Source organism: Oxyura jamaicensis, chromosome 6, assembly GCF_011077185.1.
Source record: "Oxyura jamaicensis isolate SHBP4307 breed ruddy duck chromosome 6, BPBGC_Ojam_1.0, whole genome shotgun sequence".
Taxonomy (NCBI): Eukaryota; Metazoa; Chordata; class Aves; order Anseriformes; family Anatidae; genus Oxyura; species Oxyura jamaicensis.
The window spans coordinates 21,917,712-21,931,290 of record NC_048898.1 but is presented as its reverse complement, the minus strand read 5'-3'; the positions used below and the strand labels follow the sequence as shown (position 1 = coordinate 21,931,290).

Below are 13,579 nucleotides of genomic sequence, written 5' to 3'. Positions count from 1 at the left end.
CGCCCTGCTGTGAAAGTCGTGTTAGTGCGTGCACAGGCTCCGAGCTGACTCCTCGTCTGCTCTGCTTGTGCTGGGACCCACACGGCTGGCACGGCGCTTTGCTGTTGGCAGGGGGCCCAGGGCTGCACAAGGAGCTGGGTGCTTTTCCCTGCAGGTACGGTTCCTCGTGTGCTCTTTGCTGGAGCCGAAGAATGGACACCAGACCCTGCCACTGGTTTTAAATGTCCTTTGTGCCTAAAAACTCTGCCAGCCGAGAGGTTTTGAGCCAGGGTACTCCATCCTTTACACAGAAAGAACAGCCAATCTGCTCTAGAGGACCATAGCCCTGAGTAGCAATGGGAAATAGTCTTCTGCCTCAGGGATGGCCAGCGCTGCCCAGGGAGGTGTAGTGTTCACCCAGCGGTGTAGGAGCAGAAGGACCTGGCAGCTGTGCATAGCCTCCTTGGAAGCTCTCCCAGCTCGCAGCATGTGACCAGCAAGAGCCAGGAGGAGGACCTGAACTGCGCACAGTTAAGAATGAGCTTGGTGCAGCTCCACAGCTTTCTCCAGGGCACCGTAAAACAATCACACAGGTGTCCGCGTTCACAGGGCTGTGGGAACGGCACAGAAATGCAGCCAGGGGTTAATGGTGGGTGGTAGATACTGTGGCACCTCTGGGTAAAAGAACAGAGTCCTCTGAAGGCAGCAGCACAATCAGTCTAAACTCATACGTGCCAAGACAGAAATAACACCATCCAAGGAAAGCTGCGAGGCTTTTTCTGGAAGCTGAGTCCCAAACCAGTCTTGCATATAGCAACAAACCCTGAAGCCTGTAGGGCTCTGAGACCGCCCCAGCTTTTCCTGATGACTCTTGTACTAGACTAACTATATGCATTTGGGCAGGTCTGTGTCCCTCTTCTTTTGCCTTTGCCTCCACTATTACTTACATGGTGGCTCCGAGCTTTTCATTGCTATCTTCACTTCCAGCCAACCCTTTCCTTGGCTTTGAGTTCAACTTTTCCAGTGTTCCAGGAAAAGCTATGCACTTAAAAAAGAATTGTATATTTTTAGTTGTAAAATGTGTCCCCCTGTACATCTCCACTAAGCATTTTACTGACTGTTCTTCGTACAGTCATCCATTTCTCTCTCTTGTTTAACCTCAGCACTGCTGGAGAGTTCATCATCCCAGTCCTCCTGCGGCCTTCCCGGTCACGGCTATGACCAAACCACTCTGCTGATGTCCCCAGCAAAGATGCCTCACCCTTCTTTGAGTTCACTGTTTGTACTTTCCCTTGTTCTGCCTCCTTCATGCCAGCCACAGAAAAAGGTTTGGAGGAGGGCAGTGAAGATGCTCAGGGGTATGGGAACAACCAGGCAGGCTGGGACCCTGCAGCCTGGAAGAAGGACGTGAAACCATTGCAGTGCAGATGTTGTGTCTGAAGGTTTAGCATTGTTTTTAGACCACGCTTCTTGCAACACTTGGGACTAAGTTCATGGCAAGCCTTTGAGAGGAGGGCTTGACAGAATGCTGTCTCGGAAACATTTTGTAACCATGTTTTCACGTGGAGAGCTCGGCCATGGCCAAGTGGAGCCTTACCAAACTGTTCAACACAAAAATATTCAGAGCTGGGAGGAGATTGTGCTGGACAAATCCCAGCCCAGAGAGAGTCTTTCAAAACAAAAATGTTATGTCTTGTAGGAACTGTTTTATAGGGCAAAAAGCTTTCCATGGAGACTCCAATTTCACTGCTGTGCCAACAACCCCACAGCAGCCTGCCAGGGTGAGTGCGGTGGCCTCCTGGAAGTCCTGTTACAAACAGAAGAAACCCCTCTCCCCTGACTCTCTCCTGGAAAGCAAGGGGAACGGAGATGGTCTTAGATTTTCTAGGACCACAAGAGGGCAACATGAGAGCACCCTGCGACCAGCAGGCTCAGCAAGGCCATCTGTGACCATGCTGGGATGGGTGCTGGTAGCATGGGCAGCTCTGTGTGAGCAGAGCATCCTCCTGCCCAGGGACCACACGGCTGGTCTAGCCAGAAGTGCAACCAGGGCACGATTCTGACTGCAGGCTGCTCCCTGGCAGCCCTTTTCTTGCTCTCAGCTTCAAAGATGTCCTCGGAGGCAAGCTGAGCAAGTGCCGTGGTTGGGCAGGAATACGTTGTACATGTGTCGGATGCACGGTGACAACAGATCCTTCGGCATGCAGCATGGGGCCGGGCTGGCCTCCCTCACCCTGTCTGCACGTCCACCAGCAATTCTGTTGTGTGGATGTGCACCTACACGTGGCTTCAAACAGGAGGGTCCAGCCTCTGGCATGAGGCTGCTGGGCTTGACCATGGGAAGAGGTGTTAAGACAAAATGGAGTTGAATGTCTCAGCCTCGCTGTCCTTATTCACTTCCTTCCAGATGCCAAAAGAAAAAAGAATCTGAATTCAGCTTTGGCTATGAACGTGGAACTGGCTACTGTCTCTGGCCCACATGGGCCTGTGCAGACCAAAATCACTCAGAGCCACGGTAATGTGCAGTACTGCTTCTGGCACTTTTTTGCAATAGCCTGACTAGATACCCTCTGAGGGACAGTTTGCGCTGCCTTTCCAAGAACAGACACGGCAGAGAAACAGCTTCTGTTAGCAGGCAGAGGTACAAGGGCGTGTGTGTGCTGCTAGGGCTGAAAATGCCGCTAGCATCTTGCAGCACAGACGGGGGAGGATGCGACAGCGAGGGACGAAGTGCAGAATACCGCCTGTGCAGCAGGCTGGTGGAGGTTGCTCTCGAGAGATGAACTCTCAAAAGAGGAGGAGCAAGGAGAATGTCTGGGGGGCTGTCTCTGGACAGGACTGAGAGATGGAGAGAGACAGTGCAACTGGGGGGGAGCTCAGGATAATCAGTCATACAAAAAGAAATTGTGGGGATGCATGGATTGGGACTGTTTATCCCTCTGGAGTTATTTATTTATATGAAGAATGCCAGAAATGTTTTGCCTGTTTAAGATACTTTTAGGGTGGAAATTGCTTTATTTCCACTTTTGCTTCTACTCCATGCCTGCCCAGACAGTGCAAGCAGCATTTTAAGACCCAGCCTCTAGCACCCCACCTCGCTGAACCTTGGATCATACCTTTAACCCCATTACAGCTCACTGGCTTGCACTGTGCCTGCCCAGCACACTGCCAGCAGTCATGCATCCAGATTTCCGTGCCACACACTGACTGAACCAAGACTCAGGCAAGTTGTCTCAAGGGACCATCAAATCACCTGTCCTGCACTCCTACTCACTGGTTGTCAGACCTCACCTAGCTGCTCCTGTGCTCAGACTAATTGCTTGTGTTGGCGCGAGCAGACCCTTCAGAGAGCCATCTGGTTTGGATGTGAAGACATAAGGAGACAGGATAATCCATTGCTTTTGCCGGCGTGTACCGTTTCATCCCGTCTAACTATAAATAATCCAAACGAGCTTCCAGGTAGTCCCATCTGCACAGCAACACGGATGTAACATCACTAGCTGGGAGCTGACCTTGGAACACCACAACCTAGCACTGCATCCCTCCTTGTGATGTTCCACTCAGCGGCAGCTGTGCTACGCAAAGGACACACTGTGTCCAGAGCTGGGCACATCACCGACTGCTTTAAAACTGACCTTCTTCTAACTTCAGGGTCTACAGGCAGCAACCATCCTTACCTGAGGGAGAAGCATGGTGCTCACACCCAGAGGATGAGCACCAGGATTCACATGCCCAGCTTGTGAGGGCAGCACTTGCTGCTGGGACTCATTCTCCCGGCTGTGCACCAGTGAATGTCTCATGTGGGCTGTAGCAGCCGAGTCCGGGCGTGCAGGGAGCAGAGCTCTCCTGGATGGAACAAGGGCAGGAGGGCAGCTCCGCAGCTACAGACATGCTGCCTGGGGGACCGCAGCCCAGACGCGTTCTGCTGTGAATGACTTCACGATTTGCTCAGGGATTAAATACTTCCTCGTTTAATAACCTAATAATTTGGGCTAGTTTCATGCTGGACTTTTGGAAAGTTCACTGGCTGCAGTCTTCAGCCAGGCCTCATACAAAGGGCTTCCCTCAGCTCCCAGCCAAGTGAGCTGTCCTCATCTCTGGGTCCCTCGGCGGGTGGCTCTTGGCACTACCTTCTTATGAAGGGTTTTATTGTTCGTGCGTGTGCCTGAGGCTTTACGCTCCGGGGGCTTCCTCACCACATCTTGTTTGAGCTGGAAGTGCACCTGGAGAAAGAATAACAACGGCGTAACACAGTGACTGTGCCCTGCTGGTGCCAGGGATCTGCAGGACCTGCCCCGGCTGATTGTATTCTAAGCTAACTCATAGCCAAGACAAGCGTTGCCAATCACAGGCTCAGTGTTATGATACAATGGGAACTCAGTGCTTAAATCAGCAGGATTTTTTTTTCCCCATGGAAAATACTGTACCAACCATCGGCTACATTTCTTACACAGGGAGTTGCTGTTGTGGCAATGCAATGTCCTAGGATGATTTGGAAGATGAGATGTGAAAGGTAAGTGACTGGACTATGATCTTTCTTCATCTTTTCCCACCAGAGAACAGAGAGAAAGCATTGCTTTGCATCTCTGAGAATGTTTAATCCACAGAATGGTTAGGACAGACAGATCTTCTCAACTGTATCTTGTTAGCTGAATCCTGCTTTATCAGTCCTGCAGCGACAAGTGACTCTAGTAGATCCAGGCAAAAAAAAACAAAACACATCCACAAAGGAAACCTCCATCCCAGCAAAAAGGGATCAAACAAATGGCTGTGGGGTAGCAGTGGAACAAGGCAAACAAATGCAGTCACAGCAGGGAAGGGGCAGAGGGAAGGGGGGACAGGTGGGCTGGTGTGAGGGGAAATCTGCAAAACCAGACCCTCAGGGAACAAATCTCTCTTCTACAGCGATGTGGTGAAAGGAAAATCTTTTACAGAGGAAAGCCCAAAAGCAGGGTGCCTAACCTAGCAAAACAAAGGCTAGGACTGGGCTTGACAGCTCTCTATAAATACATCAGGGAATAAATACCAGGGAAGAAGAGGAGCTATTTAAAGCATAGTGTTGGCCTAAGAACAAATAGGGATAAACTGACCATAAATAAATTTAGGCTGGAAATTAGAAGGTTTCCAATTCTGAGAAAAAGGCAGCACTGGAAGAACTTCAGAGGCTGGGTAGGGTGGGATGGAGATGGAGGGTGGGAGAACCACCGCAGTGTATTTAAGGCAGGGCCTGACCAGCACGTGCAGAGAAGCACACGGTGTGCCAGGATGCTGCAATCCGGGGGTTCTTGCCAGTCCTCAGCCAGGGCTGTGCCAAGGTCCTTCTGCATTCAGAAGGCAAGGGCTGAGCAACCACTGTTTTTATAACCTATTTTGAGTTGTCCAGCCTGCACTTGGAAGGGCATTGTAGGAGCTGGTTCCACTTTATCTCCCAGAAGTGTTTGGCTGTTCTTTGCTGGCACCCGGTCCCCACGGCAGCTCTTGGCAGAAAGAGGGGCAGCCCTCAGTCTCTTGCTGCCCATCTGGTGACGTTTTTGGTCCCAGGCATGATGCAGATGGCAGCAGAGCACTGAAACCCACAGAGCAAAGGGGATAGCACAGCCTCAGGGAACAGACACTGCCTCTAAACCATCACGTCCTGGAAAGTGGGGAGTTTGGAGGGAGAGCCGAAGAGCAGCAGCACCAGCCAGCCAGGGGTTCACCCCATGGCCAAGAAGCAGAGGGGCACAGGAGACTTTCTGAGGCACCCTAGTGACTATGCAGCCTGACTCACCAGTGAAGGTTCAGCCGGGCCCACTGTTGTTGTCACTGTCTGGGGCTGGTAGCCCTCTGCAGAGGCTGTGACAGTGTAAGTGCCAGGCAGCAGCAGCCGGAAATAATCCCCCATGTCACCTGGAACATAAGATGAGAAGAGAAAGCACTCAGGATGCATAGGATGTGGGGTAAAGGATATTCCACTAGCTCTTGCTGAGCATTCTTCCTTGGCCTTCCTTTGGCCTTCCTTTGGCTTCCCAAATCTGCTGGCTGCTGCAAGGCTGGATTCATGCAGGAAGCCTGCAAGTGACGTCTCACTAGTACCATGGAGCAGAGGTCGGTCTGAGAGGAGACGCCAAGTGAAAGGGGCCAGGGCAGCAGCGCTGGCTGTGCCCTCTCACAGGGAGGGTGCAAATCTGAGCACTCGCTGGTCAGACAGTAACAGGCCTAAGGGCATTCACAGCTCCAGTTTGATCCCTTATTCATAACACCATTTTTAATGCCTGTCATATTCAGTTTTGCCACGTCTGTGTTACCAGCAGAGTTTTAATCTCTCACCATGTTAACCGCTCCCCTGATTCTTCCTGCACCAGGGACAGGGACAGGGGGACAGGGGGCTGAAAACAGTGAGGGAGCAGCACGTCAGGGATTACTTAGAGCATCTGAATACATGCCCATCTATGGAACTGCAAGGGTATCGCAAATCTGAGTCATCATTACAGGCAGCCTGTGCATTTTGGCTTAGGTGGGCTCAGCCCGGCTGGGAGGAGGCGGAGGGGGATCTGCTCACAGCCTGCAGCTCCTCGAAGGACAGCTACAAGGACGGTAGAGCCAAACTCCTCCTGGTACACAGGGCAGTGACCACGGATGGCAGCTTGGGGGTGTCAGGGTGGATCAGGGAGCACAGCTTCAACACGAGGGTGAGACACTTCAACAGAAATCTCCATCCTAGGAGGTCATTGGGGATCAGATGGAAAGAGTGATCACCGACCAGAGCCTATGCTGGGACAATCCTGTGCCCAGTAGGATGTTGGAACGGAGACACCAGTGTGGCCTTGCAGCTGGCTGGTGCAGTAAGAGTGCCACTCTTACTTCTAGAGTGCCACTGCATCACAGACCTATGGCCAGAAGTTAATTTTGACAATTCCATAGTCTGACCTCTGGAAATACTGGCTTTTTTCTGCAACCAGGCTGGTTAGAGAAGGGTGATTATGAAAATGAGGTTAAAATCACCCAGCAAATGAGAAACCACAACAATTCAGATCAACTAAAGTGGCACTTCATTCTCAATCTAAATCTGTCTGGCTTGAACTCCCAGCCTTTCATCTTGTTCTGCCATTGTGTCCTTTGCTATCAAGTATTTGAGCTCTGTGTAGACACTTAGATACTTGAGCAGATTATTCCCTCAACCTACTCTTTGGTTATGTACAGGGGTATTCTCTCCTCTCTCTCAGATAATACAGGACTCTGAAGTCCCTCACAACAAAGTTTGCTTTCCAGTTCTCACCTCTTTCTTTCTTCAGCCCTCTCCATTTTTGCATTTTGTCCCCACAGCACCCAGCATGGGTGCATTCTGTGCCACTATATCCCCCTTGTCTTGCCTTCTATAGATTATACGTTAGAGGATTGCTGCTTAGCTACTGCTTTACCCTGTCTGTTCAAACAGTAGCTGACGTGATCTGTGGCCAGTGTACCTACACTTAGCCAGATCATTACAGTAAAGGATGAAATCAGAAAATCCACTTCATTTTTTTCTGACTTCCTAGACCACGGTTGCCTCCCCTGAGACCCTGGCCCAGCTGCCTGTGAACCCACTTTCTCCCTGGTCCAGCAGGCACAGGCAGCAACATTACCCTGTGCACTGCTCATTTCCACACAGCTAATGTTTTTCAGAAGCAAAACATGCTGAGCAAAACACTCACTGTGGCCTCACTCCCCTCCCACAAACCCAGACATCCTCTCAGGCAGACACCATGCAAGGGGATCGGCGACCCACCGGAGGTAACGTCATGGCTGATTCCCTGGACAGAAATGACTGCTCCTGCAATGCCGTTGTTGTTCTCGTCTGTCACCATCCCTTTGATGCCCTGGTGAATCTGCAGGGAGACAGTGCTGGCTGGGTTAAAGCCCTCCTTTTGCTCAGGAGGGTATTTCTGGGTGCTGGAGGAAGGCAGAGCTCTGGGGACACCACCACTTTTCCCCATACCCCTGGCTGTGCTGGTTCTCCCCAGGACTAGGACACAACATCCACCCCAAAACCCACCAACATCCCTTCCAGAGCCCCCAGCAAGGTCCATGACCCCCTCCCTCCTACCCCAGTGCTCCCAGTGCCTGCTGGCCCCCTACCATCAGGGCTGGGGCCTGCTGGGACCTGCAGGAGAGGGGTGTAGGTCCCAGGACCACTTCCTTACCTCTTCAATGAAAGCAACAAGCGCCTCCCGGTTGGCCATCCACTGCCGCTCCAGGTCCTTCTCAGGGGGAAACTTATTGCAGCTCAGCTCCAGGGTGATTTCAAAGCAGTTGGTGTAGAGGTAATTGAAGTCTTGCATGCCTGTAAGAGGACAGCCGTGGCCAGGGGAATCCAAAGCCCCTTCCCTCCCTGCTCCCATGTCCTGGGTGTCCTAGCACACGTCTGTCTTCCACCAGAACTGCCCTGCTCCCGTTCTTTGCAGCCCCATCCCTTCATGGCCACCCAGCTCTCTCCTTCAGCCAGATCCTTCCCCTCGCCACCTTCAGAAGCTCAGGGGGGCTTGGTACCACAGGGGCCCCATTTCTCCTTCAATCTCTCTGAGGTACCACCACCAGAAAAGTGCTATTGCCACAGCCTTCCCTAAGTGTCTCACCTGTCCTCTCACCTCTCTTCAGCCCTGGGCCTGCTGCAGCGGGTGCTGCCCAGCCCTTACCTTTGCTGAGCGAGTACCAGGACGCCCCGTTCGTGATGCCATCAGCGAAGTAGTCCCCACAGTTCCAGCCGCGGTGCATCCAGCCGTGGGCATACGAGTACGTCTTGGCCAGCTGCAAAGACCACAGCTGGCAGTCATGCAGGAGACAGCTCCTGCCTTTCACTGCCATGAAACACAACCCGAGGTGGCCAGGACCTCTAAGAAATGTAGGCAGGTGAAAGAGCAGGAGGAAGAGCAGAAATGTGGCAAGCTGGAGGCTTGCTGATGGCACAGACAGCTTCTGGCCTGCTCCTGCTGCCCCCCTGCCCAGCAAATGGCACCATAGGGAGGAGTAAATACAGGACAAAAGCTACCTGGTGTCAATCCTGATGCAAACATCACATCTACCATGGGAATTTTATTAGGAAAGAGTTTGGGCAACTTGTGTTTCTGGCATCTTTTTATTTATTGCCCTTATCAAAGATTGCTGTTTATTTTTAGATAGGAAGGCAGGGTCGAAACTGGGACACTGGATCCAAAGGCTGTTCTTTGTGTAAGACAAAGTTTAAGAGAGTGGTGCTTCCATTTTCTAATGCACACTCTATACCTTGTGTTGTGGTTCAGATGCTGGTGTAATCTCACTATGTCAGCAGGAAAACAGTTACTTCACTGCATGTCTGACTTCTGAGGCCGTGTGGGGACCCAGGCTGCAGGCTCTGTCTGGCTTTGCGTGCAGCCCTGCTCCCAGTGCGCCCTGGCAAGCCCCGTGCTTCCCAGGAAGGCTGACTCCAGCTCAGACATTTTTCTCATTAGCTGTTCTAATGCAGACTTGCTCATTCTCGTGCTGGTTTCTGAGTTTCCTAATGGAAGCAGTGACTAAAGGCACTGTTTTCTGGGACAGTTGAACAATGGAGAAAAAACAAAGGCTCAGCTAATCCTAGCAGGACCAGCAGGCCGTACCGATACTTTCTCATCCTCACCTTCTGGAACAACTTGTCGTCAGGGGTGGGTGTGTTGACTGTGCGCCGGTGGCTCCTGAACCGCTGGTCCTGAGACTTGTCGTAGGGGTAGTTTGCCACCACCGCTCCACCGTGCAGGTTGGCCGACAGCACAAAATTGTAGCTGCCAATCCACTGAATCACAGCCAATGTCTCCGGCTCCACCTGTGAGGAGAAGAAGGGGTGAACTGCGACAAGGGGCAGGCCCATGTTGGTTTTCTGCGTGCAGAAAAGGACCATTGATGCTGCACCGCTCACAGCATCCCAGACTGGTACCTGGCTTTTCCAGTTGTCAGGCAGCGGGATGTGGTGATTTGGCCCGCTAATTTCCCCGCTGTAGTACATGAATGTGTTGAGGTCAGGAAAGTTGCGGTTCAAGTCCACTCCGTTGGCGTTGTTCCTCCCCGTCAAGTACCCGATGCTGTCCGGGCCCTGCGGGACAAAGGTGCATTGCAGGGGTGAGAACAGGGTGGGCGCAGCAGGGACTGGCTGTCCTAGCAGTGCTTTGGTGTCTTTGAGTCATAGCACAGTGGGCAAGACTGGTGTGCAAGCATCCTCCACCACCCATCACAAAGATTTCCCCTTCCCACTGCCCTGGCAAAGGGGACCCCACAAGAGCCCTGACTGGAAGGGCTTTCGGCCCCTACCCGGCTGGAGGCGGCGCTCGCTTGCCTGGTACCTGCTTGGCAGCCACTTCGTACCCGTCGGGGTTCATGGAGGGCATGATGTGGATGCGTGTGTCGTGGAGGAGGCGGGTGACGCGCTCGCTGCCCCGGCGGTACTCCTCGCACAGGAACTCGGAGAGCTGCAGCAGCAGCTCGCGGCCCAGAACCTCGTTCCCGTGCATGTTCCCGACGTACTTGAACTCTGGCTCCACTGCAAAAAGCAACACAGCAGCAGCACCATCAGCTGGGACTGGGGTCCAGGGAGCCCCTTCCCACCAGAGAGAGCCCCAGCAAGCCCGAGAGACCCCCAATAAATGACAAGAAATGGCCCTTTCCCTTGGAAAATGGAGGTGGCACAGAGGGACTGGGGGGTGGTGGCAGGAGAGCTGCTGCCCCCAGCCCTGAGGTGTGGGGGGCTGTTGGTGGGAAGGAGAGGACAGGCTATTTTCTGCTGCCTCTGCCCTACACAGTTTGCTCTCAGCACCTCTCACCCGTGTGGCACATTCCTGGTCGGCAAGCCTTAAGGAGCTTTTCATTCCAACACAGGATAAAAACAATCCCTGGCCCCTGACGAGCTGTTTTCTTTCACTGAGAGGCAGGGTCCCTGCTGACTCCATGCAGGTGGGAGGCAGCAGAGGTTTCCCCTCCGATGCCCCTTCACCTGCCTCCAAGGGGATGGCTGGGGGCTTCCTCACCCCCCAGAGACAGGGAAGGGAGCCCGGAGAAGCCCTGAGTAGCTGAGCTGCATTCAGATCAAACTGCCTCTTGGGCAGCTCTGGAATGACCAAGAAGGCCTCTTGCCCCTGGCTTTTCTAAAATTAGAGATTTAGAGTCTGCACACAGAGACTCACTGCACTGCTGAAGGAGAGGCAGCACCCATGAGGGATGGGTTAAGCCTTCCCTGCTCCAGAGGCTTTTAAAGTGGTTACTTGTCAGAGAATAAATGTCCAGTTGCGGGCTGCAACCAGCATCAGTAGGATGAGAGATACCAGGAGAATCCAGCTAAAAATGGAGCCTGACTTTCACATGACAGGGTAAGGACAAAACAGGGCATCATTACACATGTTGCGCTGGCAGAGCTCAGGACTTGCTGTGAGTTTTTCAGCCACCACCAGCGATCCTCAGTGTCCATGATGATGCTGGGGCAAAAGACACTGCAGCCCTGCTTGCTGGACGCCTGCTGCTTCCAAAATCCAACCAAGCTTCCAGATGTGCTGAAGACAGACTCTAAAACAATTCTAATTTTGGCACCAGATTTTCCTTTTCCCTGTTTGTTGCCTGTGACCTTTGGATTGCCGTGCCTTAGTGAGAGACGCCACGGGTGGGCAGTATGTGTTGACCCGGTTGAATTTCAGGAGACATGAGAACTGACTTAATTAGGTAATCCAGTTATTAAATCTATAAAAATGTCCTGGGGTTATGTGCAGCCTTCATTTAAAAAAATAAGGTCTCAGCAGGGACTCCTCCTCTGTTTTGTTTGAGTCTGAGGCAGGATTTGTCAGCCTTTTTCAATTCACAGACCCCTAAACTTTATCCACGTGGACACACCAGCCCTAATTCCTGCATGTAAACCAGCTGACTCAAGGCTTTGCTTTTTGGAGTTACATTCCGTGGCCTTCACAGGAGTCCCCAGATTCCCCAGATTCCCATGCTACAAGCTGGAAGCACCCAAGAAGCAGGGCTACAAGGCCACACTGCCAGGGCTCCCTGCACTGAGGTCTAGGAGCAGGTCAAACTGAGCCTCTGCCTGGGGCAGGAGACCTCGGTCACCTCCTGCAGCCCCCCCCCCCACCCCCCCCAGCCACTCTGCTGTGGTTCTGCCAATATAAAACCCAGTGCAGCATTGCCAGTGCCCTTTGCTCGCTCCTTGCTTTCAATCAGCCCCCGATGTGCTGTGGAGGTGTCCGAGGCCTCCTCACTGCTGCATGGGTTTCACTGCACGGTGCTGGCATGGAGGTGGTTGGGGTGGGAAGGCTCTCACCATGCTGCCCGGCACTCCTGGCAGTGATGCTCTGGGCTGCAGGAGGGGGTGCAATGGGATCTGGGGGGGCTGCTCCACTGGAGGGGTGTGCCAGCAGGACCCGCTCACCCCTACGGCGCTGCCATCAGTTTTCCACGGGATTATGACTTTTCCACGCACCCTGCCCAAGCTGCGGGAGCTCAGCACCACCTGTGCAGCCCCGACGAGCGGGCGCCGGGCCGTTCTCCCCCAGTTCTGCCTGCTGCTGCAGGGCGGGGGGTGGCTGCCGCCTCTCCCTGCCGGCTCGAGGCTGGGTTTCGGGCAGGAGAGGGTGGCGGAGAAGTTGGCGTGCTGGGACGACCTCGCCTGCGTCAGCCCGCGTTTAAAACCCACGGCTCCGTCCAAAGTACGTGCCTGGGCCCCGCTGCGGCTCCGGAGCGCTCCGTGCGCGCACGCAAACTTCGGGAATGCGCCCCCGGGGACGCGCTGCCAGAGCCCCACGGCACCTCCAGGAGTCCTGCGTGGGACGGGGGCAGCCCCCACCCGTGTCCCCACGGCGCCGCGTGGCAGGAGAGCAGCGGGGCCGCCCCGCCCCGCCCCGTCCCGTCCCGTCGCGTCGCGTCCCCCCGTACTCACGGGGCTCGTGGATGCCGGGGTAGTCGCTGAACTCCAGCACGTAGAGGTGCCGGCCCTCGACGCTGCGGCCGATGCTGTAGACGCGGGTGACATAGGGACACTCGCTCTGCACGCGGAACAGGGCCTGCACCATCTCCTCGTAGCGGTGGTGGACGAAGCTGACGGCGGCCGCCACCTCGAGCACGAGCAGCGCCCCCGCCAGCGGCCGCAGCCCCCGCGCCATCGTCCCGCGGCGAGCGGCGGCGCTCCGAGCCCCCGGCTCCCTCCCGGCCAGGAGCTAAAGTGCACGCTGGAACCAGCTCTTTCCAGTTCCCCCGCCGAGTGCCAGCCCCCTGCACCTGCGGGCGGGGGGCGGCGGGAGCGGGGGCAGGGATGCTCCCCCCGGGCGCCCGCTGCCGTCGGGGAAGTTTCCCCGCTGCGGCTCACTCATTAACCGGACGGCAAACAGGCCCCCGGCGCCCCTGGCTGTCACGGCAGAAGAAGAGCAGGGCTGGAAAACTGGCTGCGGAGGGCGGCGGGGCTGCCAAGCGCACAGGCGGGCGGGGAGCGGCGGGGGGAGAGGAGCGGGGAGCGGGCGGGGGGCGCCCCGCGGGGCCGGTTCTTCTGGGGGGAGCTCCCCCGGTCGCCCCCCCCCCCCCCCCCCCCCCCGGCGCGCCCACGGCAGGTTGAGCCCCCCGCGTAGAGGGACAGCCCGGCGAGGCGAGGGTG

At 54.7% G+C, this 13,579-nt stretch overlaps 1 protein-coding gene across 1 annotated transcript; it reads right to left on the bottom strand.

Annotated features, from left to right (window-relative positions):
• Nucleotides 1-3,927: 3,927 nt before the first annotated feature.
• Nucleotides 3,928-13,341, bottom strand: CPN1 (carboxypeptidase N subunit 1). The gene is made up of 9 exons (XM_035330581.1): nt 12,872-13,341; nt 10,290-10,486; nt 9,887-10,042; nt 9,593-9,775; nt 8,634-8,745; nt 8,142-8,281; nt 7,727-7,826; nt 5,750-5,868; nt 3,928-4,202 (listed from the first exon to the last, which is right to left on the bottom strand). The coding sequence occupies exons 1-9, from the start codon at nt 13,092-13,094 to the stop codon at nt 4,071-4,073; spliced, it is 1,362 nt and encodes a 453-aa protein (XP_035186472.1). The 5' UTR covers nt 13,095-13,341; the 3' UTR covers nt 3,928-4,070.
• Nucleotides 13,342-13,579: the final 238 nt, after the last annotated feature.

What these genes read in the sequence shown, in the direction of transcription:
- CPN1 (XM_035330581.1), bottom strand. Translation starts at nt 13,094, where the DNA reads ATGGCGCGGGGGCTGCGGCCGCTGGCGGGGGCGCTGCTCGTGCTCGAG. An exon ending in CTGGTACTCGCTCAGCAAAG is followed by an intron (nt 8,282 to 8,633) that starts GTAAGGGCTGGG and finishes GTCCTCTTACAG; the next exon opens with GCATGCAAGACTTCAATTAC. An exon ending in GCCCGGCTGAACCTTCACTG is followed by an intron (nt 4,203 to 5,749) that starts GTGAGTCAGGCT and finishes TTCTTTCTCCAG; the next exon opens with GTGCACTTCCAGCTCAAACA.